The sequence below is a fragment of the Vipera ursinii genome (assembly GCF_947247035.1).
Source record: "Vipera ursinii genome assembly, chromosome: 13".
NCBI classification, from domain to species: Eukaryota; Metazoa; Chordata; class Lepidosauria; order Squamata; family Viperidae; genus Vipera; species Vipera ursinii.
Genome location: NC_139526.1, coordinates 18,079,993 through 18,106,522, shown reverse-complemented (window position 1 = coordinate 18,106,522; position 26,530 = coordinate 18,079,993). Strand labels below are relative to the sequence as shown.

The 26,530-nt window shown below is 48.1% G+C and overlaps 2 protein-coding genes across 9 annotated transcripts in view; one reads left to right on the top strand and one right to left on the bottom strand.

Annotated features, from left to right (window-relative positions):
* LOC310646444 (lysosomal alpha-glucosidase-like) overlaps window positions 1-15,876 on the bottom strand; it is a 23,689-nt gene extending 7,813 nt beyond the window's left edge. Inside the window, exons 1-13 of one of the 6 annotated variants that reach the window (XM_083372914.1) lie at window positions 15,781-15,876; window positions 8,095-8,627; window positions 7,854-7,999; window positions 6,995-7,160; window positions 6,124-6,220; window positions 4,605-4,724; window positions 4,124-4,242; window positions 3,695-3,826; window positions 2,584-2,694; window positions 1,948-2,061; window positions 1,109-1,193; window positions 354-471; window positions 2-135 (exon numbers count right to left, since the gene is read on the bottom strand). In XM_083372914.1, the coding sequence (XP_083229040.1) occupies window positions 2-135; window positions 354-471; window positions 1,109-1,193; window positions 1,948-2,061; window positions 2,584-2,694; window positions 3,695-3,826; window positions 4,124-4,242; window positions 4,605-4,724; window positions 6,124-6,220; window positions 6,995-7,160; window positions 7,854-7,999; window positions 8,095-8,616 (1,864 nt within the window). In that variant the 5' untranslated portion in view covers window positions 8,617-8,627; window positions 15,781-15,876. Of the gene's footprint in view, window position 1; window positions 136-353; window positions 472-1,108; window positions 1,194-1,947; window positions 2,062-2,583; window positions 2,695-3,694; window positions 3,827-4,123; window positions 4,243-4,604; window positions 4,725-6,123; window positions 6,221-6,994; window positions 7,161-7,853; window positions 8,000-8,094; window positions 8,628-8,826; window positions 9,849-15,780 lie in introns of those variants that run through there. The other 5 variants (XM_083372910.1, XM_083372911.1, XM_083372912.1 and 2 more) reach the window with 5 other exon arrangements.
* MAFK (MAF bZIP transcription factor K) lies at window positions 10,579-26,530 on the top strand. Of its 3 annotated transcripts, XR_014493695.1 has the most exons (4): window positions 17,496-17,602; window positions 20,708-20,787; window positions 22,297-23,898; window positions 25,928-26,530. XR_014493695.1 is itself a non-coding variant. In XM_083372917.1 (3 exons), exons 2-3 carry the CDS (start codon window positions 20,752-20,754, stop codon window positions 22,729-22,731), a joined length of 471 nt encoding a protein of 156 aa, XP_083229043.1. In that variant the 5' UTR covers window positions 10,579-10,761; window positions 20,708-20,751; the 3' UTR covers window positions 22,732-26,530. The 3 variants fall into 3 exon arrangements, 2 of the variants coding, with proteins under 2 accessions (XP_083229043.1, XP_083229042.1); XM_083372917.1 differs by lacking the exon at window positions 17,496-17,602 and adding an exon at window positions 10,579-10,761 and having other exon boundaries at window positions 22,297-26,530; XM_083372916.1 differs by having other exon boundaries at window positions 22,297-26,530.

Here is a 26,530-nt window from a genome sequence, read left to right as displayed (position 1 = left end):
CCTGGAATGGACCAGAACATATCCTTCCATTCGCTCCGGTTGTCCCCCAGCCAGTGTCCCGAATATCTGCCCTGGCTTGGGAATGTGGAGCGTGAAATAATGAACGGTCTCCTCCCTCGGATTTCAACAAGAGCCCTGCAAGGAAATTAAAAAAAAACAAACCTAGTAAAGAATAATAGACATATTTGCAAGGCTGATGAACCTTCAGCATGGCAAAGAGGAGGAGGAGGAGGAGGAGGAGGAGGAGGAGGAGGAGGAGGAGGAGGAGGAGGAGGAGTGGGACGAGGAGGCACCTGCAAATATTCTATTGCTCTCACCTCCGAAAAAGCAATTCCTGAAGGGGCCTGGCCTACCTTGAGGTGGCCTTGGCTTCCATCAGCCCATAGAGGTTGTGGAGATTGTAATGCACGGAGAGGCTCTGCTTGGCCGAAGCGCAAATAGTCTTGGCAGAAAGAGAACCACCCAGGATCCCTAATGGAGACGGAGAAAGGCAGGCAGGGAGAAGAAAGACCCGGCATAGGGGTCTTCTCAGCAAGTCCTGTCCGCTCAAATCCAGCCTGGGGGATGCTAAGGCCGGCGTTTATCCTTGCGCAGATATACAGACCCATGTGGGCTTCCCTTTGTGGGAGGCGAGCAATGCTCTAGAATCGAGATCAAGAGCCCTGAGCTTCTCAGGTGTTGCTGAACTACAGCTGCCAGCATCCTTCACCAACTGGGATGTGGACTTTTGCAAGCTTAAAAAAAAACAACAGATTCCCACCCCTGCTTTGCAAGGACAAGATCAGGGAGCTTTGAAATAACCCTTGGGCTGGTGATCCCATCTTCCTTGAGCAGTTTTTGAACCTTCCCGAAGAAGCTCCCTTGAATCCCAAAGCCCTGGTTGGTCTGTGGTAAGTTATCTAGGAAATGCACAGCAATGATTTTGCTGGCAACCTCTGCACTATATTTGCAAAAACTGCTTCAGGCTCCCACATGGGTGGTGCTAAAACTCAGGAAACAAAGCCCATCAACTAGCAGATCTACTGAAGCAGCTTAGGTAGCGTGGGAGTTCGTGAAAGGGTTGGTGCCAGCTTTGCTGTGGCGTATTTTAAGTGACCCCGTTTGTTACCTGGCATGTAAGGTGGGTTGTCTAGGTCTCCTTTGGGGCAACTTTCTGTTGAGCCATCAATAAAGTTGGATGGTTCATTCATGTCCTAAAGCAAAGAGATCTAGATGGAGTTAAGAAGACCTATTCAAAGTCTGGCTGCCGAACACAAGCTACGCTAGCCTTCTATAACCAGGAGTAATCTGTCAGCTATTCTCTAAGCTGGGGGTCTTCAAACTTGGCAACTTTAAGACTTGTGGACTTCAACTCCTGGAATTTCTCAGCCAGCCCTGGGAGTTGAAGTCCACAAGTCTTAAAAGTTGCCAAGTTTGAAGACCCCTGCTCTAAGCTTAACAGTTGGATGGTCCAGCCTATAGAAAACTGACTTCAAGGTCAAATTTGGGTGGAATTAAAATTCAATTCAAAGTCTCACTCCCAAATTGTAGATAGAGAGCCATGTTAGTCTATGTTAGCAAAAAAAACAAAAACGAAACTCAGAAGTTTGGTGACACCTTTGCTAGCATTTTTTTTACAATACATCAGCTTTTGTGAGCTACATGGAGCATTGAATACATGACTGCATTGGATGAAGTAAGCTGTAACTCACAAAAGCTGATGCTGCTAATAAAATATGTATTCATCAGCTCAAAAAGACTGATGTATTTTAATGAAATGGGTTAATCAGAAAATGTGCTGCTAGACATACACATACAGCCACCTGATTTCTCTTCCTAATGGAGTTCCTGACTTGGTACTCGGAAGCCCTCAGCATTATATCTATTTTCTATTTTTACTAACGTCCAGTTCGCAGTCATTGACGACTTGCCAGACAGAAACCAAGAGAAGTTAAGAAGGAAACGTACGAGCCAAAGGCCATCGAAAGGAACGTGAGCATGAAGATGCTTCAGATTTTCTAGCCACCACTCATGAGTGGTTGGGTTGGTAAAGTCAGGATAAGCAGTGAAGCCGGGCCAGACCTGGCGAGAAAATGAAATTTTAAAAAAATAATACTAGATCTGGTAGTAAGATTCATAAAAACTTCAGCCTGGCTGGCTGGGGAATTCGGGTCCAGAAGTCTTAAAGTTGCCAAAGCTGGATGCCGCTGCTCTTAATGAAATTGTGAGGAAAGAAATACTTTCAGAGACAAAACTCCGAGAACACATACAGAATACTTTCTCCTGGGTAGTTTTATGAGGTTGACAACACCTTCAAAACAGCTTGACTGAAAGTGGTTTTGGAGCATGGACACAAAGATAAGAAATCCTTCTGAGCTTTACTTAAGATTTAATTTTCTTATGTCCTACAAGGAAATCCAGGTATGTAGGAATACAGAGAGAAAGGCAGACATCAGAATCAGAGGACTACGAAGTCCATCTGCAACAGGAACTGACAATTTCACACTTCGCCTTATCTCTGATGCCTCCAGGAACTTTCTGAGTTCTTTTTATTAACTCTCAGCTGTTTTGAACAAGGTGGGTTAACCGAAAGCAGATGCTAACCTCTCCAATCAGGGGTTTCCCTTCGGTGTTATTGATGAACACGCCGCGCTTCAGACCTTCGTCGTAAGGCCAGTAAGAGCCAGGAGGCTGAGTGCTGCTAATTCCGGGGTCCTGAAAGAAAATAACATGAGAACCAGCTGTTTTATACAGCAATTTTCCCAGACTGGGCAACTTCCAGATGTATAGCTATAATTCTCTGAAATGTCCATACAGTAGTAGCACACCTCTGGAGAACAGACATTTTTAAGGCCAGCGTTCCAGGACCGGTTCCAAAGGATCCTTTAGCCATGACAGATTGTGTTTGCTGATTCGAACAGCTTTGTAAATAAGCCTATAAAAGGGACTGGTCATCGAGGTTCGTAACTGGACTCATAGAACTGTCAGAAGAAGGACAGAGAATAGCCTTCATCCTGGAAGCTGCAGTATTTCTGTTCTGGCTCCAGATTATGTTCTGGGAAGACTTGATCTAATTTGGAAAGGTCTAGGACAGGGGTGTCCAACTGCCGGCCCATGGGCCAGATGCGTCATGACAAAACCGTACCCACCCCATTGCCGGCAGTGGGGAAAAAGCTCCAATATGTCGCACAACATGATGTAACATCGCAAGTTTGACATGTCTGGTCTAGGATAACTCGCCGCGAGACGACTCACCGTGGGACAGTTCAATGCGGGATAACTCAGGAGAGGGACAAGTGAATTTGTCTTGCTTTAAGTTTAGATTTAGGTTTGAGGTTTAGATCAGGTTTAGGATAACCCAAGAGACGGACCATTCACTTGTCCTTTTCAAGAGTTATCCGCATGGAGTTGGCTGGGGCAAGATGATGGGAGGGTGGGGAACTCAGCCATGGCGAGTTGTCCTTTCCAACTTCTGAAGTAGATGAACCTTTAGCCAGGTGCATGTTTTGTTAGCAAAGCTGTTAACAGTCCTCTAGCGTAGAAGCTATTCCAACTGCAGTGCTGCAGCTCGCTCTAACCACCTAAAAAGACGGTCTCTCTCTGGGTGTGGGTTTATATTTATACACAGCGCAGAGACACACCGGCTGGAAAGAGAAACCCCTGTGACTTACAAACACACCTTCCACCAAAGCAGGAACAGAAGAAAAGTTCTTACCAGGATCAGCACGTAGGATTGTCCATGCTTATGAAGGTCTTCTACCATCTGGGGAAGGCTGGCAAACCTCTCGGAGTCCACGGTGAAGTCCCGAGAGCCGTTCATGTAATCGATGTCATTCCACTGGGCATCCTGCAAGAGGAACAAGAGGGAGGACGAAGGGGAAGCATCTCCAAGCTGGCTGGTGCAGAATGAACCCATTTGGAGATGGCTCCTCTGAAGAACGTGAAGAACCACTTGGTCTCGTTTGCCACGGGGAGAATTTGAGGTCCCTTCTGGGGACAGAGGAGACACAGTAATCCAATTTTATGGGACTACAGTTGCCATCACCCCCAGATCGAGGAGAGGAGGTACATTCCAGGAGGAAGGGCTGGATCAGAGGCTGAATTCATCTTCTCTCCCTTCGTGGAAGGTTGCTACTCTTTTTACCTGAGGGATCTGAAAATTCCGCATAGCTTTGACCATCTCCCAGGTCTCGTTGCTCGTCCGGTATCCCCAACGGCAGAGATGGAACCCCAGTCCCCAAAAGGGGGGCATGGCCGGAAACCCTGAAATGGAAGTGGTGGGAATTCAACACATCGGCCTCTCTACTCGGACCAACTTCTATTGGGCAGGTGACCACCACCTCTTTTGACATTATAATTTAAGTGGAGTTATAATTTAATGTCATTTTCTTTCTCTGCGTCAGAGTTGGGTTAGCTTCTAAGCATGAGTGAATAAACGTCTCCTTATGGGCATCAGTTGCTCCTGGCTAAGTCTCTGGGTTTCAAGGGCACAGCCTTCCCCAACTGGGCACCCTAAACCCTGTAGGCTTCCACACACACCCTCCCCCATACGCCTTGGCTCCTGTCTGAATTTTCCAGCCAGTTTGAAGAGATGAAAAAGTCTTGCCGGTTCTTGAGATACTCACCAATTACTTGCTGGTACTGCTGGACCACCAAGTTGGGGTCTGGTCCTAAAAAGATGTAAAAATCTAAAATTCCCCCAGTGGTCCTCCATGTCAGGGCAGGAGCAGGCTGAAGAGCCACCTCTGGAGAAAGAAAGAAAGAAAGAAAGAAAGAAAGAAAGAAAGAAAGAAAGAAAGAAAGAAAGAAAGAAAGAAAGAAAGAAAGAAAGAAAGAAGGAAGGAAGGAAGGAAGGAAGGAAGGAAGGAAGGAAGGAAGGAAGGAAGGAAGGAAGGAGAAAGAAAGAGAAGGGAATGTCAAATTAAGCCTTTCAGAAGACATTCTGGGATGTAGCACCATGAAGAGGTAATGCTTACTCACTTCAAAAGCATCAACATATTCTTCACTACAACTCAAGGGACTTGCTATTCCAGCAATTCTGCTTTTGGGGGGCCACCATTCCCACATGCCAAAGACTATCCAGATTTGTATTAGGTGCATCCTTGTGGCTTTCAAGCCTGCCTCAGAAAGGTGAAACTGAACACCAAACCATTTCCACTTGCATACTTAGCAAGGGGAAAAAAAGAGACAGACAGGCAGCTTTCGGCTGCGTCTACTGTGTCTTTGATTCCTCTTGAAGATGCAAGAATCAAGTTGAAAACTGACTGGTAGGGTTGAACTCGCCACTGTGCCTTTCAGTTCCATTCCCACATCAATGCCTTTATAGCAGCCTTGTTGTTAGCTGCGAAGTCATGTCCGACCCATCGCAACCCCCTGGACGACGTTCCTCCAGGCCTTCCTGTCCTCTACCATCTTCTGGAGTCCATTTAGGCTCACGCCTATTGCTTCAGTGACTCCATCCAGCCACCTCCTTCTCTGTCGTCCCCTTCTTCTCTTGCCCTCAATCTTTCCCAGCATTAGGCTCTTCTCCAGTGAGTCCTTCCTTCTCATTAGGTGGCCAAAGTATTTGAGTTTTAGCTTCAGGATCTGGCTTTCTAAAGAGCAGTCAGGGTTGATCTCCTCTAGGACTGACCGGTTTGATCGCCTTGCAGTCCAAGGGACTCGCAGGAGTCTTCTCCAGCACCAGAGTTCAAAGGCCTCCATTCTTTGGTGCTCAGCCTTTCTTATGGTCCAGCTTTCACTGCCATACATTGCAGCTGGGAAGACCATAGCCTTGACTATACGCACTTTTGTTGACAGGGTGATGTCTCTGCTTTTTAGTGTGCTGTATAGCAGCCTATAGCAGCCCTATACACAAATTCACTCGCAAGCTGTGATTTGGGAGGATTTCTTAAGGAAGAAAGGGCAAGGGCAGGTTGGGTGCTACAGTTCTTCATAGCTCTCCGTGTAAGTTGTGTTTGCTGCTCATTTATCTTTGTCCAGCAGTCACGGTTTTGGACAAAACAGAAATCTGAGACAGAGAAAACCCTCGGCCTCCGGAAGCATCCCAGATGAAGTCCATGAGTCATAAAAGAGCCAAGGTTGCCTACCCCTGATCCATATTATAAACACCTCTAAAAGGGAATTTAAAAAACACACACAAACCCATCAAGTTGCTGTTCAGGAGGAAAACGCCATGGGCAGCTCCACCTTTCTCCATGAGAAGATAGAACGGGTGAACGCCGTAGAGATTGTAGGACTCCTGAACATAATAGAGGAGGGGGGAGAAGAAAAGTGTTTACCGGTGGAGCTCCGGACGGCTCCCGACCTTCGCTCCTTCCGACGTGACCTAAAAACATATTTATTTGAACAAGCCGGCCTGGTTTGATGGGTTTAGGGGTATTTTAACATTTTGTATTAATCTATTGAATTGGGCTATTGTATTTAATATTTAATTTTTATATATTGTATTTTATTGTATTGTCCTGTACACTGCCCTGAGTCCTTCGGGAGAAGGGCGGTATAAAAATTAAATAATTATTATTATTATTATTATTATTATTATTATTATTATTATTATTATTATTATTATTATTATTATTATTATTATTTATTATTATTATTATTATTATTATTATTATTATTATTATTATTATTATTATCTTCATTTAGGCTTTTTTTTTCTCCTTAGCCAATCATCATACAGAGTCACTTGAGAACTGAGAACTCTCTTGAGCCATGCCAAAGTTGCATTCAGCCCAGACCTTTGTGCTTCACAGCGGCTGACCAGAGGCCTCCAAGTAGGCTACTGACCAAATGTGGAGGAACACCAATTTCTTGCTGCAGTTTCCCTCCATACAGAGACATCCTAGCTTGATCTGTACAAGTATACAATCACTGTTACAAGACATCATAGCAGTTACCACCCTGAGTGTCCATTCTGGCACATGAATGTCAAGAGGAGGGAGCAAACAACCCAGAACCCCGTAACCACCACCCAAAACAAATCAACTCATAAATCCAGCCTAAAACCTACCGTAGGAGGGACGTCTCGGGCCCACAGAGGCAGCGTGTTCCACTCCAGATTATGTAGGAAGTTGCTCTGATGTTCCCCCAATCCGTAAAGAAATGTAGAAGGTAGAACAGTGGAAATCTGGAGAAACTGATCCGCAAAAAACAGGGGAGCCACTGTTGTGTTCAACCTACCAGAGGAAACATCCCAATTAAGAGAAAGATAACAGGTTTTTTTTAAAAAAATGGTCAGTTTTTATGGCTCAGGGGTAGCTTTTCAGGATGACGGCAAAGAAATGTTGAAAAACAGCAGGAGCACAGGTCATTGAACTAGCAACTAGATCCTCAATCATTCATGACTAAAGTGACCGATGAGTCCAGGAAAATAAATAAAAAAAATTTGTAGCTTTGGGAAAGGAAAAGAGTTTCCTCAATTTGAGTGCTGCAAGGCATGTACTAGTCTCGGTGTAGGCTGAGAGACAACGAACGGATCCTGCATATCTCATGGTGACCTATCCGAAAGACCGCAAATATGAGATGAAGCAGTCAGGAATGCCAGGGGAAGCTTCCTGCCTTTACTAAAAATGTTCAGACATTGAGCAGGAGGCATTCTGACCATCTATGGTCCCTGGCTGGCTGTCCTTCATGAAGGCAAAAGCACTGGAGGGCAATGCAGCAAACACAGCACTGCGACAACAATGATATCTGGATTCCTCTTTTTCAAAAAAACACAGAAGCACCACTGATTTCAGGGTATGGAGCTGTTGCGCAACCCCTCTTGGCTATTACTAATCTGACAGGGAGGGCCATCCGGCAACATCATCTTTCTGGCAAGACAGCCTGAGAAAACCACTAACCTAGAGGGGGCGGGGGAAAATGCTTACAGAACTGTCCCTGAAACTCTTCGCTTGACTATCAAGCCAAAAGGCTCCTTGCAGAGCTCAACGGAATAGAGAGGGTTTTCTGCTCTCTTTGTGGCTTGAGGAACGTCAAGAGGCACCTCATACCGAGGGTTGATGGCATCAGCAATCTACAAAAAAAAAAAAAGAAGCACAAACATTGCATCACGTGGAAACAAAGACACCATTGTGAAAGGGCTGCAAGAACTTTGAACCAATGTCTCACCTTGACGTGCAACCGAGAGTCTGTTTCGAACTCCACACTGAGCTGCAGCTTCTCGATATCTTTTGGATAATAAGTCTTTCTTTCTCTGGTTAGAAAACCCACCAGCCCCAGGTCGCTCTCATTTGTGCTCCCCAAGGTGTAGCTGGGGAAACCGGGGGGATAAAAGCACCACGGAACCCCGTTTGTTCTACCGAGGGCCCTCTTGCCGTCAACAAAACAGCACCCCCGACTCTCACAAAGTTCTCGCGTCACAATCACATTTCTCTCCGGGTAACAGTCAAAGCGACGGTTCTCTGGCACGGAGGCACATTTTGGCCAGAAGGGAACCCCATGCTGATCCCACCAAATTTGCCCGAGAACCCAAACGGTCACCCCACTTAGGAGGGTGGCTACCATTAAGAGGCCCCCACCTAGCCACCAGGCCGACAACTTCTGATGGCACAATGGTTTTCCCTCAGCACCTTCCTCTCCCGCCTCGGCGATCTGAGAGACGTCCGTTGTCAGCTTCTGATAGGACTTCATGGCCGCTGTTGCTGCAGGAGGAAAATAAATAAATTCAACTTTATCCGTGGTTCTCAGGGTGCTAATGACAGGGCGTGAAAACAGGGAAAAGTTATTTACGCCGCGGGGATCTGCAGATCATGCTCCTGCAACGCAGGGGATGGTGGCACCCTCTGAAGATGATCTGAAAGCTTCCTCCCATACCAGGTGCTCCAACCGGGTGAACTCAACTGATTGAAGCAACGGAGCAGATCCCATCATTGCTTAAATGTCTCAACTGGCTACTAGTTTGCTTCCCAATCGGAAGATAAGAACATGAAAACCTTTTAATTCAGGAGCTGGGGGCTTTGAAGTGCCCTTTGGCTAAAGCATCACCAGCTGCCTTATTTCCGAGATCATTGACAGCTGTCTTTTGCTCTCTGCCCACCCCGCTTCCCCGCTTCGCTCTTGCTAGGCAGCGATCGTAGCCATGTTGATCGTGAGGAAGATCAGAAATCCCAAGTCTCCTAGCGAAATGCAGGCATTGGGTTAGGCTGCGGACAAACACTGGAGTGTCTAAGATCCAGGTGGTGAAAAATCCAGCAAGAGGGGACAGAGGGGGGGGGGACCCTGGGCAGAAAGCAAAGTTTATTCAAGCCACAAACAAACCGTTTTAATGCTTTCTGACACAGGACAAGTCACCCTTTCAGGACTTATTAAGTTACCTTTGTTGAGATCAAGAGGAAGGCCAGCCCCAGAAGTTAAAAAAAAAAAAAGCAAAGCAAACCTTACCTCTGTGTGTGTGTGTCTCCTCTTGATAGAGCAACAGCCGGAAGGAAGGGAGAGAGCCGCCCAGTGTGTGGCATTTGCAAAACACAACAGTAAAACTCCTACAATAAGCGCCTGCTTAAAACAAAGGCTTCTTTCCTTCCAAACAGGGCATTGCCAGCATTTTAAAGTTTTGTTGTTGTTTTTTTAAAAAACAGCATTCTATGCCAACCCCTTGTTTCCCCTTCTGTACCTGACCTTACCTAGCACGACCCATTTAATCCGTAAGGGTTTCTTTGGCTATTGGCAGAGTGTCCCATTTATTTCACAGGCGAGAAAGAAGCACAAACATCCTACTTGGAAAAAAGTATGTAATAAGACCTTTGGGAATGTGAGGGTCTGTATTTTAGAAGGTGAAAAAGATGAGGGAAGCTTGCATTTCAAAATCTTTGGCCCACAGCGGGCTTTTTTGTGTGTGTCTGTGCGTGGTGTATTTATCAGTTTCACTATATTTTAATACTGTAACAATTTAGGTATAATCTAGAGCCTAAAATGATACTTTAAAATATATATATAATGAGGAAATGATACATTGGAGTAATAGTCGCACCACTTATTTATTTATTTATTTATCTATGCAGCAAGAAATACTATATATGTTGTTGTGACTTGAATTGGAAACTGACAGGGATTTTAATTATGTTTTTAATTTTTAACTTAATTTTAATTTATTCTACCGCGGCTATGAATTTAATTTCTTTTTAACTTTTGTATTATGGTATTTTATTGTTGTTAGCCGCCCTGAGTCCTTCGGGAGATAGGGCGGCATATAAGTCCCAATAATAAATGAATAAATAAATAAACTGGCATAATCTACATTGATTTCTCCTTCGCCTTTCGAAGACTGTTTTCTTCCAGGGTGATGAAACGCTGTGGGCGTGGCCAGGCCGTAGGCGCGGCCAAAGAGAGACACGGGGGGCGTGGCGTCCCCCCTCTCTCTCTCTCTCCACCACTGACGTGAGGAAGCTCAAAGACATCCCATCCCGGAAACAGGCGGAGAGCTCCGATTGGCTGGAAGCGTTCAAAATCAAAGGGAGGGTGGGAAAAGAGCAGGAGCTTCGCGCGCGATTGGTTGTTTTTTTTTTCCCCTCCCTCTTTTTTTTTCTCTCCTCTGTTGTGGTTCCTCCTCCTCCTCCGCTCACTCGCCCGCACGCGCGCCAGGGAGGAGGCGGGAGCCAGGCGGCTGCCCGAAAGGGAGGGGGAAGAGGAGGAGGAGGAGGAGGCGGCGCGCGCAGCCCCTCCCCCTCCCCGGCTGACTCGGCCGTTGGGGGCTTTCGCGCCTCCGTCGCCTCAGAAGCGCCGCCGGGCAGCGGCTGGTCGCCGGCCGACGGTGAGGGCCCGCGCGCCCCGGAGGTCCAGGTAAGACGGCGGCGGCGGAGGAAGGCAAGCCGGAGCGGCGGGAAGAGAAAGGAAAGGAAGAAAGGAGAAGGGAACAAGCGGGCGCTCTCCGCTGAGGGGAAGCCAGGCGGCCCGGCCGTGCGCTTGCGTGAAGAGTTGGTGGGCGGGGCCTAAGGGGGGGCGGGGCTTAGGGGCGGGGCGTCCTCTTCCCGCACGTGGCGGAGGCGAAGTCGGGCTTTTTCTCCCTGGGCTCCAATTCAGCGCCGGGCTTCGGAAGCGGGAGGCGGCCGGCCGGCCGGCTCTCCCGAGCTCTTCCCCGGCCACGGAGGGCCCCGCTCGCCATGAGCCCCTTGGCTTGAATTCGAGCCGCCCGCTCGCCTCCCCACCCCCCGCGTCGTGGGAAGCCGGCTCTTGCGTGTCAGAAGCAGGTAGGGAGAGCAGCTGAGGAAGGAAGGGCTGTTGTGCGAGTAGGACGCGGCTGGGGGGGGGGGTGAAGGGTGGATGGGGGGGGACAGGTTTTGGTGACCCGGTGGAGGGGGGGTTGTGCGAATGGGGCTCTTGCGGGTCGCGAGCGCAGCTTTCCTCTGAAGTGTCAAAGGGGGGTTGTGTGAATGGGGCTCCTGGGCGCCCCTTGGAAAGCAGGCTTCTTTTGAGAAGGAGGGGCGAGGGAAGGAACTGCTCTTCTCTGTAATGGCTTTCCAAAGGGCCAGCCCTGTGCCTCACCAATTTATTTATTTATTTTTTTAATCCCATTTATATCCCGCCCTTCTCCGAAGACTCAGGGTGGCTTACAATTTAAGCACAAACCAATGTGCTTAGCAATAGCCTTCATTCTATGTATATGCCTGCTTATTAGGGCTTTCACACACACCCCAAGCGGCATTATTACAAAGTCAGCTTAATTGCCCCCAACAATCTGGGTCCTCATTTTACCTACCTGGGAAGGATGGAAGGCTGAGTCAATCTTGAGCCTGGTGGGACTCGAACCTGCACTAATTGCAGGCAGCTGGTGCTATTTAAGGAGGCATTAGCCCACTGCTCCACCAAGGCTCCAAGCATTGGAGGCAGTGTCTTTCCCCCCCCCCCTATCTTCCTGGCATCTGGAACCTCCACCTCTGGATGGTATTTCTACCTTTATATAGAAATATATGCAACCCTGCTTTGCCTTGGGACGTTGTACGTGCAGGAAATTCATCTATTAACTATTGCTGTAACCCTTTATCCAACCCGTATTATTAAGGAAGGTTAAATTCCCCTCTTGTTGTGAGCCAGGACATTGGTTGAATAAGCCATCAAGAGGGGATAAAAATGCTTCCTAAATCTTAGTGCCCCGGCTTACTCAGCCCACCCAGCCAAAATCAAGGTGCAAACGGTTAGGCCAGGGGGCTCTTTTATGACTCATGGACTTCAACTCCCAGGATTCCTGAGTCAGCTGACTCAGGAATTCTGGGAGTTGAAGTCCATGAGTCATAAAAGAGCCGAGGTTGCCTACCCCTGGGTTAGGGGCTGAGAGAAGGAGTTCCCCTGCAAGTGACAGCATGGCTGAATGGGCAGCCAGATCTGAGTTTTTCCCAGCTCAACTGTTGTGCCCAGTCTGTGTTTATCTACAATTATCTACAATAATACTACTTTGTCTCAGGACACTGTGTGTATCCATAAACAAACACTTAACTGTTACTCCTTTTGTAACACATGAATTGAGACTGCGAGCCTAGGCCTGCAATTTAAGCTGTGGAGCCATAAACTTAATTTATGCCCTGCAAACCCCCCCCCCCTTTACCTGCTGCTACTGGAATTTCCCCTTCCTGGGGACAAAATCAGTTAAAACCTGGGAAGCCCCTGGCTTCAAAGCTCACCTCCGTCCTGCAAAAAAACTGCACTCAATGAGACCATCTTAAGGAACTGCTGGAGTTGTGATGGGGTTTTTCAGCCTTCAGTTTGTGTGTACAGGTAGTCCTTGGCCACAACTGAGCCCAAAATTCCTGTTAAGTGAATTTTGCCCCGTTTTGCGATCTTTCTTGCCGCGATTATTAAGTGAATCACTGCAGTTGATAAGTTTCCCCATTGACTTTGCTTGTCAGAAGGTCGAAAAAGGGGATCACGTGACCCCGGGACATAGCAACGGTCGTGAGTATGAATCAGTTGCCAAGTGTCTGGCTTTTGATCACATGACCATGGGGATGCTGCAAAGGTCATAACTGAAAAACAGTTGTAAGTCACATTTTCAGTGCTATTGTAACTTGGTCACTCAATGTTGTAAGTCGAGGACCACCTGTACTAGCTCCCAGCATCCCACCATTCTTGAGAATTCTGGGGAGTTAGTTCCCCCTCCCAGTCTGAAGAGGGTCTAGGTTGCATAAGGCTGTGAGGGTTGCCACATTGCAAAGGCTGTGACCAGTGGCAGGCTGAGCTAAGAAACATCTATTTCTAGATAGATGTAGATCAGACATGTCAAACACAAGGCCCGGGGGCCAGATCCGGCCCGTGAAGTGGTTTCATGCGGCCCGCGAAGCCATCCTGGAAACAGTGAGTGAACGGCCCCCACTGCCTTGGCCCTGGCCCAGAGACCCTCCTCCTGCCAAAGACCCCCAGATCTGTCCCACTCCTGCCCAGGCCCCCATAAGCACCCTTCATGCGAACGATGTAGAGCTGGCCACGCCCACCCAGTAGGCCATAGGCACTTTAGTCACGCCCACCCAGTAGGCCACGCCCACCCAGACCACACCCACCCGGCCCCCTGAGGGCAACCGCAATGCTGATGCGGCCCTCAATGAAATTGAGTTCGACACCCCTGATGTAGATCTATTCCAGAAGATCTTAAATTGGTTGTTTTCTAGTGCGTAATTGATTGGCACGATTTGAATGGTTAGGAAAGTTTGAGGGGTGGTCCCCCCCCAAGGGAATTTTACACACGTTGAGTGAATCAACAGAGCATCATTTTCAAGGAAAGAGAGGCTTCTGAGTCACTGCAGTTTTATTTTTCGGTTGGGACACGCGTGCACGCTTCTCCCTATGCCATGTAACTGCTGCATTTGGCGCATTCCAACCACATGCATGCTTCCTACCGGCAGGCATCAGGCATTCAGAGAAAACATGCAGCAGATAAGTTAGGGGGGAGTTGCTTGAACCGGATGCTGCAGTCGAGTGGTCCCTTGCAAAATAAAAAGGGAGTTCCCAGTTCTACATATCATTTCACCCCTACAGCCTTCTCTCAATCTTAGTAACTGGAGGTACTTTCACAGGACAGCTCAACTCTGAATTCTAAAACAAGGAACTGATGCTTATATCCTCTCCTTCCATGAGACCATCCATGCGGCTAGCAAAGTTCTCACAAGGTCTTGATTTCACAGTCATATGCTTAACGATGCAAGATGCTTCTCCAGTCTTCTTGGGTCATTGGCTCACTAGTTAGGCTGGACTAGAGACGGACATCTTAGTGACTCTCCTAAGAGGCCTGTCAACATCCAGTTTGCTCAGAGAGAACCCTGCCTGCATCTTTGGTGTTTGTGCTCAAACTAAGCTGGCAGCCTCCTTACGGGCCAGTTAAGCCAAAGACCCTTCTCCGTTTGAGCTGCTTAATCTACTTTCGCCAGACTGAATGTAAATAAAGTGCAGTAAGAGCTAAATCACTGACTTGCATTTACCTTTTTAGAAACACGGTCTCTATGTTTCGGAAGGCTAGATCTCCAGGCCATAGTAGAGGCTGTTGTAAAAAGGATAACTAATCAAGCACCATTCCCTTCTCTTTAAGATAGTGTTTCTGAACAAGTAGCAGTGCACAGAATTAGGTTTTTGAAATCGCTGTCCTTTTAAACAAAGAATACTTGCTTAGAAATGGGTTTCACTGTATATTATATGTAGATCTTTGAAGGGAACGGGATAAAACTATGCATGCTGAGATGTTGGGTCCTTTGGTAAATCCCTGCCAGTTTCCTTTACAGCAGTAATTTTCAAACCCAAAGAGAAAAAGTCTTAAAGTGCTGCTGTTTGCAACAGTGCCAGGAACTGGTGGGGGAAACCCACCCCCCCTAAAAATCACAGAGTATAACTAGAAAGACTGTGGTGTGTTTAGGAGGGCAATCAACACGGTCTTTGATTAAAGTAGCAATCCGTGCCATGAGAAGACCTCAAAGTGGTTTGGGCTGCATCTCCCATCCTTGCGATCCCATCTTTGTTGGAGATGCTGAGATTTACCCTCAAGTGTATCTGGAGATGCTAAATTGAAAAAGGCAGTAGTAGCTTTTCAAGCATAAGTGTTGCCGTTTGTAATATCTCCGTAAGTACACTATTATAAAGCTGCCCTGAAGTGGACCACTTAGTTTTAAGCCTTTCAGCTTTCGCTCAGGAGCTCCTTAGAAACTCACAAGCCGGTTTGAAACATAGCTACACACATTTGTTGGCTCACAGGATTTGGCTATGGGGGCACGTTCTTTTTCCCCCACCCTCAGCAATTGGGAGGATGTTACTCTCCATAAGCAGTTGAGACCTTGCCGCTGCCACATGATTGGGGGGGGGGGAGAAAAAGTGCTAAACCGCACAGTGCAAAAAATAAAGCCATAAATGCCGAATGACAAGGCATCATGTGAGGGAGGAATTCCTCCAGATTGTGAGATGAATCGCTGCCGAAGATGAAATCATTTCAACTCTGATTTCAAGTGCTTCACTCCTTCTCCCTCCTCCCTTTCCTCCTCTCTCCTTTCAAAGCTTAAAAAAAAACGTTGAAAGGGACCAGCAGAGACAAGACTGTTTAGATATATAATTAGCCCACCGAGCAAACTTCTCTATGGCAAGGACAGGCAGTAGATGCCCGAGAGAACTACTGTGTTTTTGCTGCCCTATCGTAATAAGTGGGGGCTCAGAAGAAGATAGAAACAGAACTATTGGGCATTTCACAACCTCAGGATGGGAAGCCGTAAGTAGCTTCCTTTTCTTTCTTCCTTTTTAATGGGGGTGAAAAAAAGGAATTTTAAGGTCCTCTGCAGTCCCATTCAAACGACTCCCCCAGCCAGCCTTCCGGGATGTAATATTTAATTCATTTACCTTTCTGCCTCAGCGCCGATGAAAACCACAGCTCGCTGCGTTTTCTTTCCTTCGCGTTTCCAACGCAGGGAAATCTTCCTCCTTGCAGTCACTTCCTAAACACCACGGACCGGATGTTCTCCAGCGGCAGCTGGCAGCAGCAGCCAGGCTGGGCTTTGCGCAATGGATAATTAACCCTGTTTTGTACCTCAGAGAGCCTGGACAGAAAAGTGGAGCTCGTGTTTGATATAAAAAAGAAATAAATACAGCACTTGCCTTTCCCATAGATCAGGGGTAGGCAACCTCGGCTCTTTTATGACTCATGGACTTCAACTCCCAGAATTCCTGAGCCAGCTTGGCTGGCTCAGGAATTCTGGGAGTTGAAGTCCATGAGTCATAAAAGAGCCGAGGTTGCCTACCCCTGCCATAGATGGAAGCTTTGGAAAAAAAGATGTTTTGAGAAGGCTGGACTTGGGTACAAGCTCTTGCTTCAGCCTTTCCCAGCTCAGTGTCCTTAAGTGGTCATTTGGGACTACAGTTCCCATTGGCCCCAGCAGGGAGGGCGAGTGGGTTCAAGTTAGTGTTTGTGTGTGAAAGATCCAAAAAAAAAAAAAGCTCTTCTAAAGTAATGTCGAAAAGGTGTCAAATAACATGCAGTGTGCTTTAGGTTTTCGTCCTTTTGCAATCTCAGTTGAGGATTTAGAGAGAAGAAATAGGCCTTTGCTCCTCCTGGCAGCGGTTGTAAGAGACGAAGTTAGTAGGAATCTGCATTATTAATGACACATTAGCGGCAGAGTTTCCTTTGGACATTTGCAGGATCTGCAGCATGGTTCGAGCTTGGCAAATGAGCTTCAAAACCCCTTTCTTGGTGGTGTAGACCAGGGGTCCCCAACGCCTGGTCCATGGACCGGCACCAGGCCACGGCATGCCAAGCAACCGGTCCACGCAAACAAGCAAAGCCTCATCCACGGGATGCAGGCAGCATGTGAAACCACACTCCTTCCAGTCTGCCGAAAAACTACTCTGCGGATCTCCGGTGTAGACTGGGGTCCCCAACCAACCTTGGCAACTTGAAGACTTTGGACTTCAACTCCCAGAATTCCTCAGCCGGTCACGCTGGCTGAGGAAATCTGGGAGTTGAAGTCCACAAGTCATAAAAGGGCCAAGTTTGAAGCGTGTTTGCTTTTTCCATTGGTTGCTTGTTACGTTGTGGGGAGAGCCGGGCCTTTGAAGATTTCCCTGGTCAAAGATCAAGAGGTTTTTTAATTTAATGCTTGGGGAAAGGGATGGGGCCCAAGTTTTGCTTCATTTCCCCCCCCTCCCCCTTTTAACGTATGTATTTTTTTGAACGTGTTTTGAAAGTTCCCTTTCCTGGCATAACTGCCAAGTCGGTGGAGGAGCGTCTTGCCTTTCGCCTTCTAGGGGTTGGGGTGGGGAGAGGGACGGGGCGGGAAGTCCGCCCAGCCCAGCGGGAGGAGAAGGAAGCGTCGCTGGCTCTGTGGGAATGTGAGCTGTTTCCCCCACTCTGTAAACAGCTGGTGACTCATTGCATAGCTATGGCACTGGAGGGATGCGTATGCTAAGCCATGCTGCCCGTGTTCGACCACCCCAGGATAGGGAGGAGCCGTTTCCACTCGGAAAGGATTCCTGGAGAGAACCCCCACCCCACCCCCACCCCTGTGCTCTGGCCTCGGCTACCTGCAGGTGCCCCCTTCCTCCCAGGAGGGCTCCCAACCTTCAGCCGGGCGCTGGGGTGCCCGGCAACTGCTTCCAAAGATGAGGGCAGGAGAGGAGAGCTGTAAAGGGACGAACAAGGGTCTGGGAAAAGCTTTGCAAGTCCAAGGTAAACCTTCTCTTGCCTGCTCCCCCCAACCGCCTCCTCCTCCTCCTCTTCTGCCTTTCTTCCTCTTATTTCCCTGTTGTATGGCTGCCTCTGGATTCGGTGCTGGGCCTCCAGCTCCTTTGCAGGAAAAGGCAACGTGGTGTGAAGTGCAGGGGGTTTGTGTTCCAGGAAGCGCTGAGCAGCGCCAGTGACCGTTTTCGGTGAACAAAACCTGCTGCTGTAGTCCCGCTTGGCGGTCCCCTTTCCTTCTCTCCTCACCCAGGTTTCTGCTGCGTCCTGACTTGGCTCTTCCTGCCTGCTCCAGCTCTTTGCGAGAATCTGGACAAGCAAACAAAACAAAAACACGCTTTCTGCTAGTTCTGTTTCTGTACAGTAATCCCAAAGCTGAGAAAGTTAAACAAGCCGGGGGGCTTTACCGGCTCGCTGGCCTGAGACACTTTGGTTTGGCGTGTTGGGAATGCCTGGGGACAGGTTGCCTTTGCTTAGTAAGCAGAAGGAGACAAGTTCTCCGCCTTGCCTTCCCGGATGGCCTCACCGCTTCTCTGTTTCTTTGAAAAAGGACCCCGGGCGTTGCAGAGGCGTGGACTTCAGTGGGGCAGCTCTGGTGGGCCGAGGAGGAGGGGCTGGGCGAGGCGATGTCCAGTGCCTATCAGAAAGCTTGGGGTGCCCCTCCGCCTCCCGAGGCAGGAGCAACAGACTCTGGGTTCCAGTTTTGCCCTCATTTCGCGAGGAGGAGGAGGAGGAAGCATGGTGCTGATTGCCACAAGTCAGGCCAGGAGCCGCTGCTCCAGCAAACAAGCCCCCCCCAGCCCTGCCCCCCCTTCCTTCTCTTTCTATCCCATGCAGCCCCAAATGCAGGGATTTGTTGACACTCTCTTTCTTCCCCCCCCTCCCTCCCCATGCCTTTGCACAGAGATGACCCCAAGTCATGATTTGCTTTTGGGCTTCTCTTGTTTCCATGGTTACCATCTCAGGGTTGGCTACTTTCCCAAGGTCACCATAGCAACTATCGGAAGGAAATCATGCTTGGGATGCTTTGGCTAGATGTCGCCCGTCTTCTTTTTTTTAATGATTAGAATGTGTGACATTATGTAGACGTGCATGGAGAACCAGGGTCTCCATTGCCCACCAGCACCAGCACACACACACACACACACACACACACACACACACACACACCCAGCCTTGTTTTCTTCTCGGACGGATGGGTGGTGGCCCGGGGAAGGAAGACCCTCCGGTCCGACGGTCTGAGCATCTCGCTTGTCCGGCACTGCAGCCTCCCCGAGCCTTTGCTTCCTATAGGCACTTTAGCTTTTCGTGTTTGAGCCTCACTGGTGTGGTCTGGCCTGAAGTGGCGGGCAGAAGGAAGCCACTGTGATGTCACAGCTGCATTGCCCTCTCCTTCGGTGGTGGTAGGTACAGGGCTGGCTCTCCGAAGCTGCTCCCAGGGTGTCCTCCTCCTCCTCCTCCTCCTCCGTGCGGTGCGATGCAGGTGAAGGCTCTGCGCTGAAGTCTAGACACTCCGTCTCTGGTGCTTCTCTGGAGTAGTTGAGGATACCCGAGGTGAGAGTGAAGGGCAGCCGGAGAGCGGAGAGGCTTCTCTCCCCCCGCTGGAAGACCAGAGGGTCCCCTTCCTCCAGCCAGTGGGGCGAGACGATGCCAGCAGCCCAGTAAGGAAAGCACTGCTGCTGCCTTGTTTTCGCTCCTCTGTCGATTCCTGCTGCCTCGCAAAGAACGGGCCGGCCCCTGGGAGCAGTTTAACAGGTGGGGCTGGGGACTTTTCTGTCTTTGAGGAGCCAGGGGGAGGGAAGAGGGAGGTCGCTCGGTGGTTTGTTTTTTTTAACAACGGGCATGGGATGAGGGTGAAGTTGGGGTGGATTTTGGAAATGACATTTCGCCTGCTTTTCAGAAAAAAAGCACGGAGAGCAAACTTGGGGCTAGTTTTAGAGGGGGCTTTTTTGCCAGGGGGAGGGAGGGAGGGAGGGAAAGGGAATTTGCCTTTGGGAGATTTTCCGAGCAAGCCGAATCTGGGTGAGCAGAATTCTCCTGGATCCAGAAATTCCATCTCTTAACTCGGGTCTGGCGAGGAATCAAGATTCAAACGGCCATCTGTTTTCAAAGCCAGGATGAGGAAACAGCCTTTCTGGGTGGCTGTTACGCTGGGAAAAGTCATTTGAGGACTCTGGGTTCAACAGTGTGGAAAGTCTAGTCTAGCTTGCGGTGTGAAAAATCTGGAGAGCCTCGCCAAATAATTCAGGAGGATATGGGAGAGCTTGGCAGAAACCCCATTAAACTCTTTTTGCTGCTGGCATCATTCCTCTTTCTCTCTTCTCTTCAGCACCCCAAATTGGAGATGAGGAAGACTGGGAAGAAAGAAAGGTTACTCTCCTAAAAACTGCTTTAAAAAAAAAGAGAGATGCAATCGTTATTATGAGTTGGTGGATGAAGTCTCTTGCTTGTTTGTATCTTCTAATACAGTAGTCCTCGACTTACAACCATTCATTTCGTGACCGTTGAAAGTTACAGTGTCACTGGAAAAAAAGGGACTTGAGTGTTTTTCACACTTACGACCGTTGCAGCATCCCCAGGGTCATGTGATCAAAATTCAGACGCTTAGCAACTGGTTCATATTTATGACGGTTGCCGTGTCCCAGGCGGGTCATGTGATCCTCTTTTGCGACCTTCTGGCCAGTCAGTGGGGAAGCCAGATTCAATTAACAGCCATGTTGCTGACTTAACAACTGCAGTGATTCGCTTAACCGTGGCAAGAAAAGTCGTAACCTGGGGCAAAACTCACTTAGCAACTGTCTCATTTAGCAACAGAAATTTTGGGCTCAATTATTGTAAGTTGGGGACTTCCTGCAATACTAATGGATTATTGCTCAGGAGAGAACATTCCTACGTAAGTCCAGCATCCTGAGACATTGTGGGTGGATTGAGTGGCTGGGGAGATTAAAGTTTAGAAGGGAGATTTTAAAAAGCATATGTGTGAAACATCCTTGCTGTGAGAGCTGCTGGTGCTTGAATGAAAATGCATCATTCTTTTCTCTGAGCTGATCCTCAGCCTGTTTTCTCTCTCCCCCCCCCCCTTTTTTTTTTCTCCAGTTGCAATTTCTGAGCAATTCTGTCCAGGTGACTGTGTCCAGGTTATGACGACTAATCCAAAGCCAAACAAAGCATTTAAGGTAAGGCATAGTTGCATTTTTTTTTTTAAAAAAAGTTCTATCTTCAGTGAAAACTGTTCAAGATGCCAACCCTTGGGTTTCTGCTGCTCCTATCTACCTTTTTTCCAACAGTCAGTCTGTGCCCCAGAAGTAAAATAGGAGAGTGTCTTTCTTAAAGACGATAGCTTTATTTGGCCATCAGAAACTTTCTTTACTTTTTAAAAAAAAGCAAGATATTTCTAACTTTGGTTTAGAGATAATGAACAATATACTCAGCTGAATTATGAAATTCATGGTTCAACCTAGGTTGAGCACGGCTGTCAAATAAACTGCGTCTCCTGGGTTTAACTTCCAGGTGGGGGAAAAAATATTTAAGCCACTATAAAATTGCTTTCTGGCTGCTCACTTAGCGCAGTAATCTTTTTTTTAAAAAAAAAGCCTGATCACTGAGCGGTCACATGTTGCCACATTCTGATGTTTTAAAGCATTGAGGTCATACAAATATTTTAAACATGCACTCCTCAGCAGAGAATTGGGGTACTGTAATAATGTGGGAATTATCATGGGGGGCTGGGGGGGGAGGGAGAGATGCTGCTAGGGAAACGGTCGGATAAGAGAGCACAGAGCCCACAGCTGTATAACTGGCAGAGAAAGAGACTCGGAAAAGAGTCTCCCTAGCTTTTCAGACTGAAAAAGAGATGGCGGGTTATTTGCACTCTCAGACTTGCAAGGGTCTGTTAACGTAGCCTTCCAATAAAGTAAAATTAGCTCATCAGATCACGTTTCCTGTCTGGTCTACCAGAGCAGGCTGACGGTTATTTGTGCTAATTACAGGAGCAAGTCAGTTACGGAATAATAACATCAACTTCTTCAAAATCATAATAACTGTTAACACTGAGCAATATTTTTAGAAGTGAGGATGATACTCCGAAGGGAGGCTAAGAGGGATTCAGCCGGTTCGCACCGCTTCGGCAGATCCGGTAGCTAAATTTTTGTGGACCAGGCCCAGAATGGACTTCCGGAAGCGGCATCCACACAGAGAGCCGGTTGTTCACCTATTTGAATCCCACCACTGCTAAGAGGAAAGTTACAGGCACGAAATACCGTAGTCGTTTGAGTCACAGTTACTACATCTCAGGAACGTGGACATAAAATGTTTGTTTGCTTTGGATTCTAACTCAAAAAATAGCCCAATTTCATTCCTACTGGCTGGTTTTGAGCTCCTGAATGGGATGTTGAACTCATTGGAGTTTTCGGAGATTCTTTGGGCAGCCCACACAAAGTACCTCCTAGTAGATGATCTGGTGGTCACGGAGGGGCAACCATGAGTTTTGCACCCCTGAGTTACTGCAGGGCTCTCCATAATTGGCCACTTTTAAGACTTGTGGACTGTAACTCCCAGAATTCCTCAGCCAAAACATGCTGGCTGAGGAATTCTGGGAGTTGAAGTCCATAAGTCTTAAAAAGTGGCCACGTATGGAGACTCCTGACTTAGTCTGATGTAATCACGAGTTTTGTCGGTGTCCTTAGGTCAAGGAGGAGTCGGGAGAAAACGCCGCGGTGCTGAGCGACGATGAACTCGTCTCGATGTCTGTGCGGGAGTTGAACCAGCACCTGCGAGGTCTCACGAAAGAAGAGGTGATCCGCTTGAAGCAGCGGCGGCGCACCCTCAAGAACCGGGGCTACGCGGCCAGCTGCCGGATCAAGCGGGTGACGCAGAAGGAGGAACTGGAGCGGCAGCGGGTGGAGCTCCAGCAGGAAGTGGCCAAGCTGGCTCGCGAGAACCGCAGCATGAAGTTGGAGCTGGACGCCTTGCGCTCCAAGTACGAAGCCCTCCAGACCTTTGCGCGCACCGTGGCCCGCGGCCCCATCACCCCCACCAAAGTGGCCACCACCAGCGTGATCACCATCGTGAAGTCCGCCGAAATCTCCTCCAGCTCCGTGCCGTTTTCGGCAGCGTCCTAATGTCCAAGGGGAAAGAGAACTCACTGCCTGGCTGGACTTTACAGAGCAAGCCCACCTTTTCTCTCGAATCAGACGTCCATCTTTCCCCCCAAAAAACAGCCAGCGGACCACCTGGCGGCAGACTCTTCGAAGAGGAATTTAACTGGCTGCTTTACCTCTTGTTCAGTCAGCCCGTTGGGGCTGAAACTGAAATTCCGTATCTAGTCCGGGCAATCCGACGAGGGGTCTTGCACAGCTCTTCCTTGTGGTCTCTTTTAGGTCCCAGTTGACACAAAGGATGGAAGGAATGTGTGTTAAAGGAAAATTTAAAAGGGACAACATGGTAGAATCATCAGGCCTGATGGCAAAATAGGGGGAAAAAGAAATCTCTCTTCCTCTAGTTAGGAAAAAAAAAAGCAGGCCCATCATGGTTATCTTTATAGGTTGTGAGTGATCCAGGATTTTGGAACAGTTACGGCATCCAAATTTCATAGCCTGAGGTCTTTTCTCTCCAAATTCAGAAAGCCTTGGCGAGTGAATTTTCGCCTCGTCGTCTGGTCCCTGGTATTGCTCAGTCCCGGTCAGATGGCCCAGCAAAATGGAACAGCGTCTACAATGCAAAAATTTCACCGAAGCTGTTTCCCATGATGTGCCTGTGAATTGGGTTTCCTTCTTAATGTGGTGGTGTGGCTTCCAAACAATACATTTCAGCCTGTGTCGTCCAGGTTCTACAGCGTTGCGGGGGGCAAGGGCGGGGGGGATGGGGAACTTAAGAAAAACGTGCAATGTGGGTTCTGGACTTGGTGTCTAGATTGTGGGGGGGGAAAGATAAGTTTACTAGAAGAGGAACTTACAGTAAAGGATACTGCTATAAAATGATGCCTTTGAATCAGCATGACTTAGAAACTTGAAAGGCTTATAAATCAAAGACATGCTGGAAGAAAATGTGGGGTTTGGATTTTTTTTTGGACAAGGAAGATTCAGAAAAAAATATGAATTCAACCCACAGCCTTATCCGTAACGTTTTTGCTGCCGCTACCCCCTTGTTTTGGTGCTCTTTAACATCAAGAGGTGTCAAAAGTAAAAAAGAATTAGGTCTAAATACCTACAAGGAAATGGGCTCCTTAAGATAACGCTCAACAAGCTCGAAGACACGAATTATGCGGAGGATCACAGGAAGGTTTAAAAGTTGGTACCTTTTTCTGAGACAAGTTAAAGTGGGTTGTGGGTCTTAGGAACAGGGACAAAGTCAGAGCTCGTCAACAGGGTGACAAGAAGGGATGTAGGCTGCTGTTTGTATGTGTGTAAAAAATGAGGTGTGCACGTGGAAAGGCGACATGTCTGAGTTTGCTCAGTTTTCAGAAGATTGTCCAGAGAAAGCAGTTTGTGGATTTATGGAGATGTCAGAGGAATGAATGATGGTTAGCGTTGGGTTGTCGGTGAGGGTTGCTGAAGGCAACGATGAAGAGAAGGGAAACGAGGCTTGGCACTGGGAGTTGTGAAGCGAGTTAGTTGCCCTTTCCAAGTTCTTTTGCGCAGTTTTGTCTGGCTTGGAGGTCTCAAACTTCCAATGTGAGAACCGAAGCCTCAGATAAGGCCTCTTCAGATGAGTTGGTGTAAAATTGCTGCCCCCTTCTGCTTGGCTGAAGCAAACCCACCAGAGATAAAATTTCAATTTTGTATTGGAAGCTGGGTGGAGGGACACAGCTCCCGAGCAGCCCCACCATGCAACATTTACCTGGTGGCACCGTCCAGATGTTCTGCCTCACCCCCATCATGTAGTGATCCAGTCCTGATTTCTGTTGCAGGGGTCTTAAGTGTTTGCATTCCCCCGTGTTGTCAGATGCTTCCCCTCTACTGTGGTTGGATTTGAATTGAAGACCTAGATCCTGTGCTGTTTCCTTGGGGTGTCTTAAAAACCCCCCACCTCTGTTCCCCTGTAGCTAATACTGGTAGATTGTGACCTCTTTTCTCTGGGTGCTTTCTTCGAGATAGCTGGCTCTTAACCTCAGTGTAGGTGTTGGGGGTAAGTGCATCCTGAGTGGAAATTACTAACACTGTGAATATAGCCCTAGTGGTATTGGATGCATGGACAGCACAGACCTCGTATCACACCTTCGGCATATGCACGCTCCTTGCCACTTAACGCTCTTCTGCGCCATTCAGTAGTCTAGTGGCGAGGAGGGGGCTAATTTCGTCAGTGCCAGATCACAAATCGTTGGCTTCAGATTAACTCGCAAGCGGGGGGGGGGTTTCTCCCTCCAGCCTCCCCTAACCCCCTTGAAGACAATGTCTGCTGTTTATCCTTGCTGCTTTGGACTCCCCCGCAGAAAGTTTGAGGAAGAAAACAAATGAGTTGCTTTATCTTATTTTTCTCTTAAAATGTCCTTTGGAATGCCCTGGGTTCTCTGCGAGCTTCTTGAATCCTTAACGCAGAGGAAGGGGTTAGATTGCACTGTCTGAGTTTCAGAAAATAAATGCCAGTGGCCCGAGTGGGCATAAGAATGTTGGGAAGGTTTGGACCCTCTCCCCTCCAGGGCCAGCTGGAAGCTGAACTCTGGGAAACGAGGGGCGGATTAACTGGGGCTCCACAAAGGTGGAATAAGTGTTTAGAGGGTGCCTTCCCCAACCTGGTTGTCCGGCAAATACGTCTCACTACAGCTCTTGTTTGGCCCTTAAGTCAACAAGGGCCATTGCATTCCTAGCTCCTGGTTGAAAGCTGCTACATCTGAGGAAGAAATGGACTATTGATGGAGGAAACTGCCCCATCCGTCCTAAATTATAATGGTGCTCTTTCTGGATTGGCTGAGTGTCCTGCTGGTGGTAGCTCTTGATTCTAGCTTTGGCCTCCCCTTGCTATGCCGAGTTGAGGTTCTCCTCATCTCTGGATAGGCAACCCTTGGTCAGCACCAGAAGAGGTCCTCCATTTTTGAGTGGCACTTCCTTGTGACACAAATTCCTCTACCCCATGGTTTTAGGAGGTGGACAAGCAATAATGGACCTGGAAGAAGTTGATGGGAGGTGTTCTAGTAACTAGACCCATTGGAATTCTGACTCTGTCCAAAGGAGCTCCAACCGTAGAGTTGGTTAGCACCATCTGTGGTGGCCTTGAGTTGGATAAATGCGTTTATCCCTAGAGAGTTGCACCAGTTTTTTGTGCTGTGGTTGGGGCTCCCACGCTTTCCGTTGACCACCCTCTGCACTTTCTTCCCAGCAGCTGTCAGCACCTCGGCCACCCGTCACATGCGGGTGATGCGTTGAAGGGGAAGTGGTGGCCGATCAGACGATGAGGCCCATTGCACAGGACGAGATGATAGTTGGACTAACCTGGTTAGGGGAAAACCCCTCTAAAAGAAGGAGTCATCTTGATCTCCAAAAGCAGCCATCTTTGCTGCTTTTTTTGAGAACAGAGAGTAGCTTCTGCGGGGTAAAAGCATCTCCCCCCCCCTTGGGTTGGTGTCCACGTCCCTTGCAATCAGGCGTGGAAAGGCTTAAATCAGAATTAAAAGCTGTTGATACCATAGTCATGGTAGGTAATCCATATTGGATATCAATTTAAGGGCCACTTGGAAATATTTGAGAGACATGCATATAGATACAGATATATGTGTGTGTGATGTGTGTGTGTATATATATATATATATATATATATGATTATATATATATAACATAATTATATACATTTTATCATACAGGTTTTTTTGTAAGAGATATGTGTAATATTGTTGGCTATCTTATTTAAATCTAAATGCAAAAAAAGGGGGGGGGACAGGAAGGACCTAAGAACTGGTGCCTGCTTTCTATGCAGGGATCGCCAATC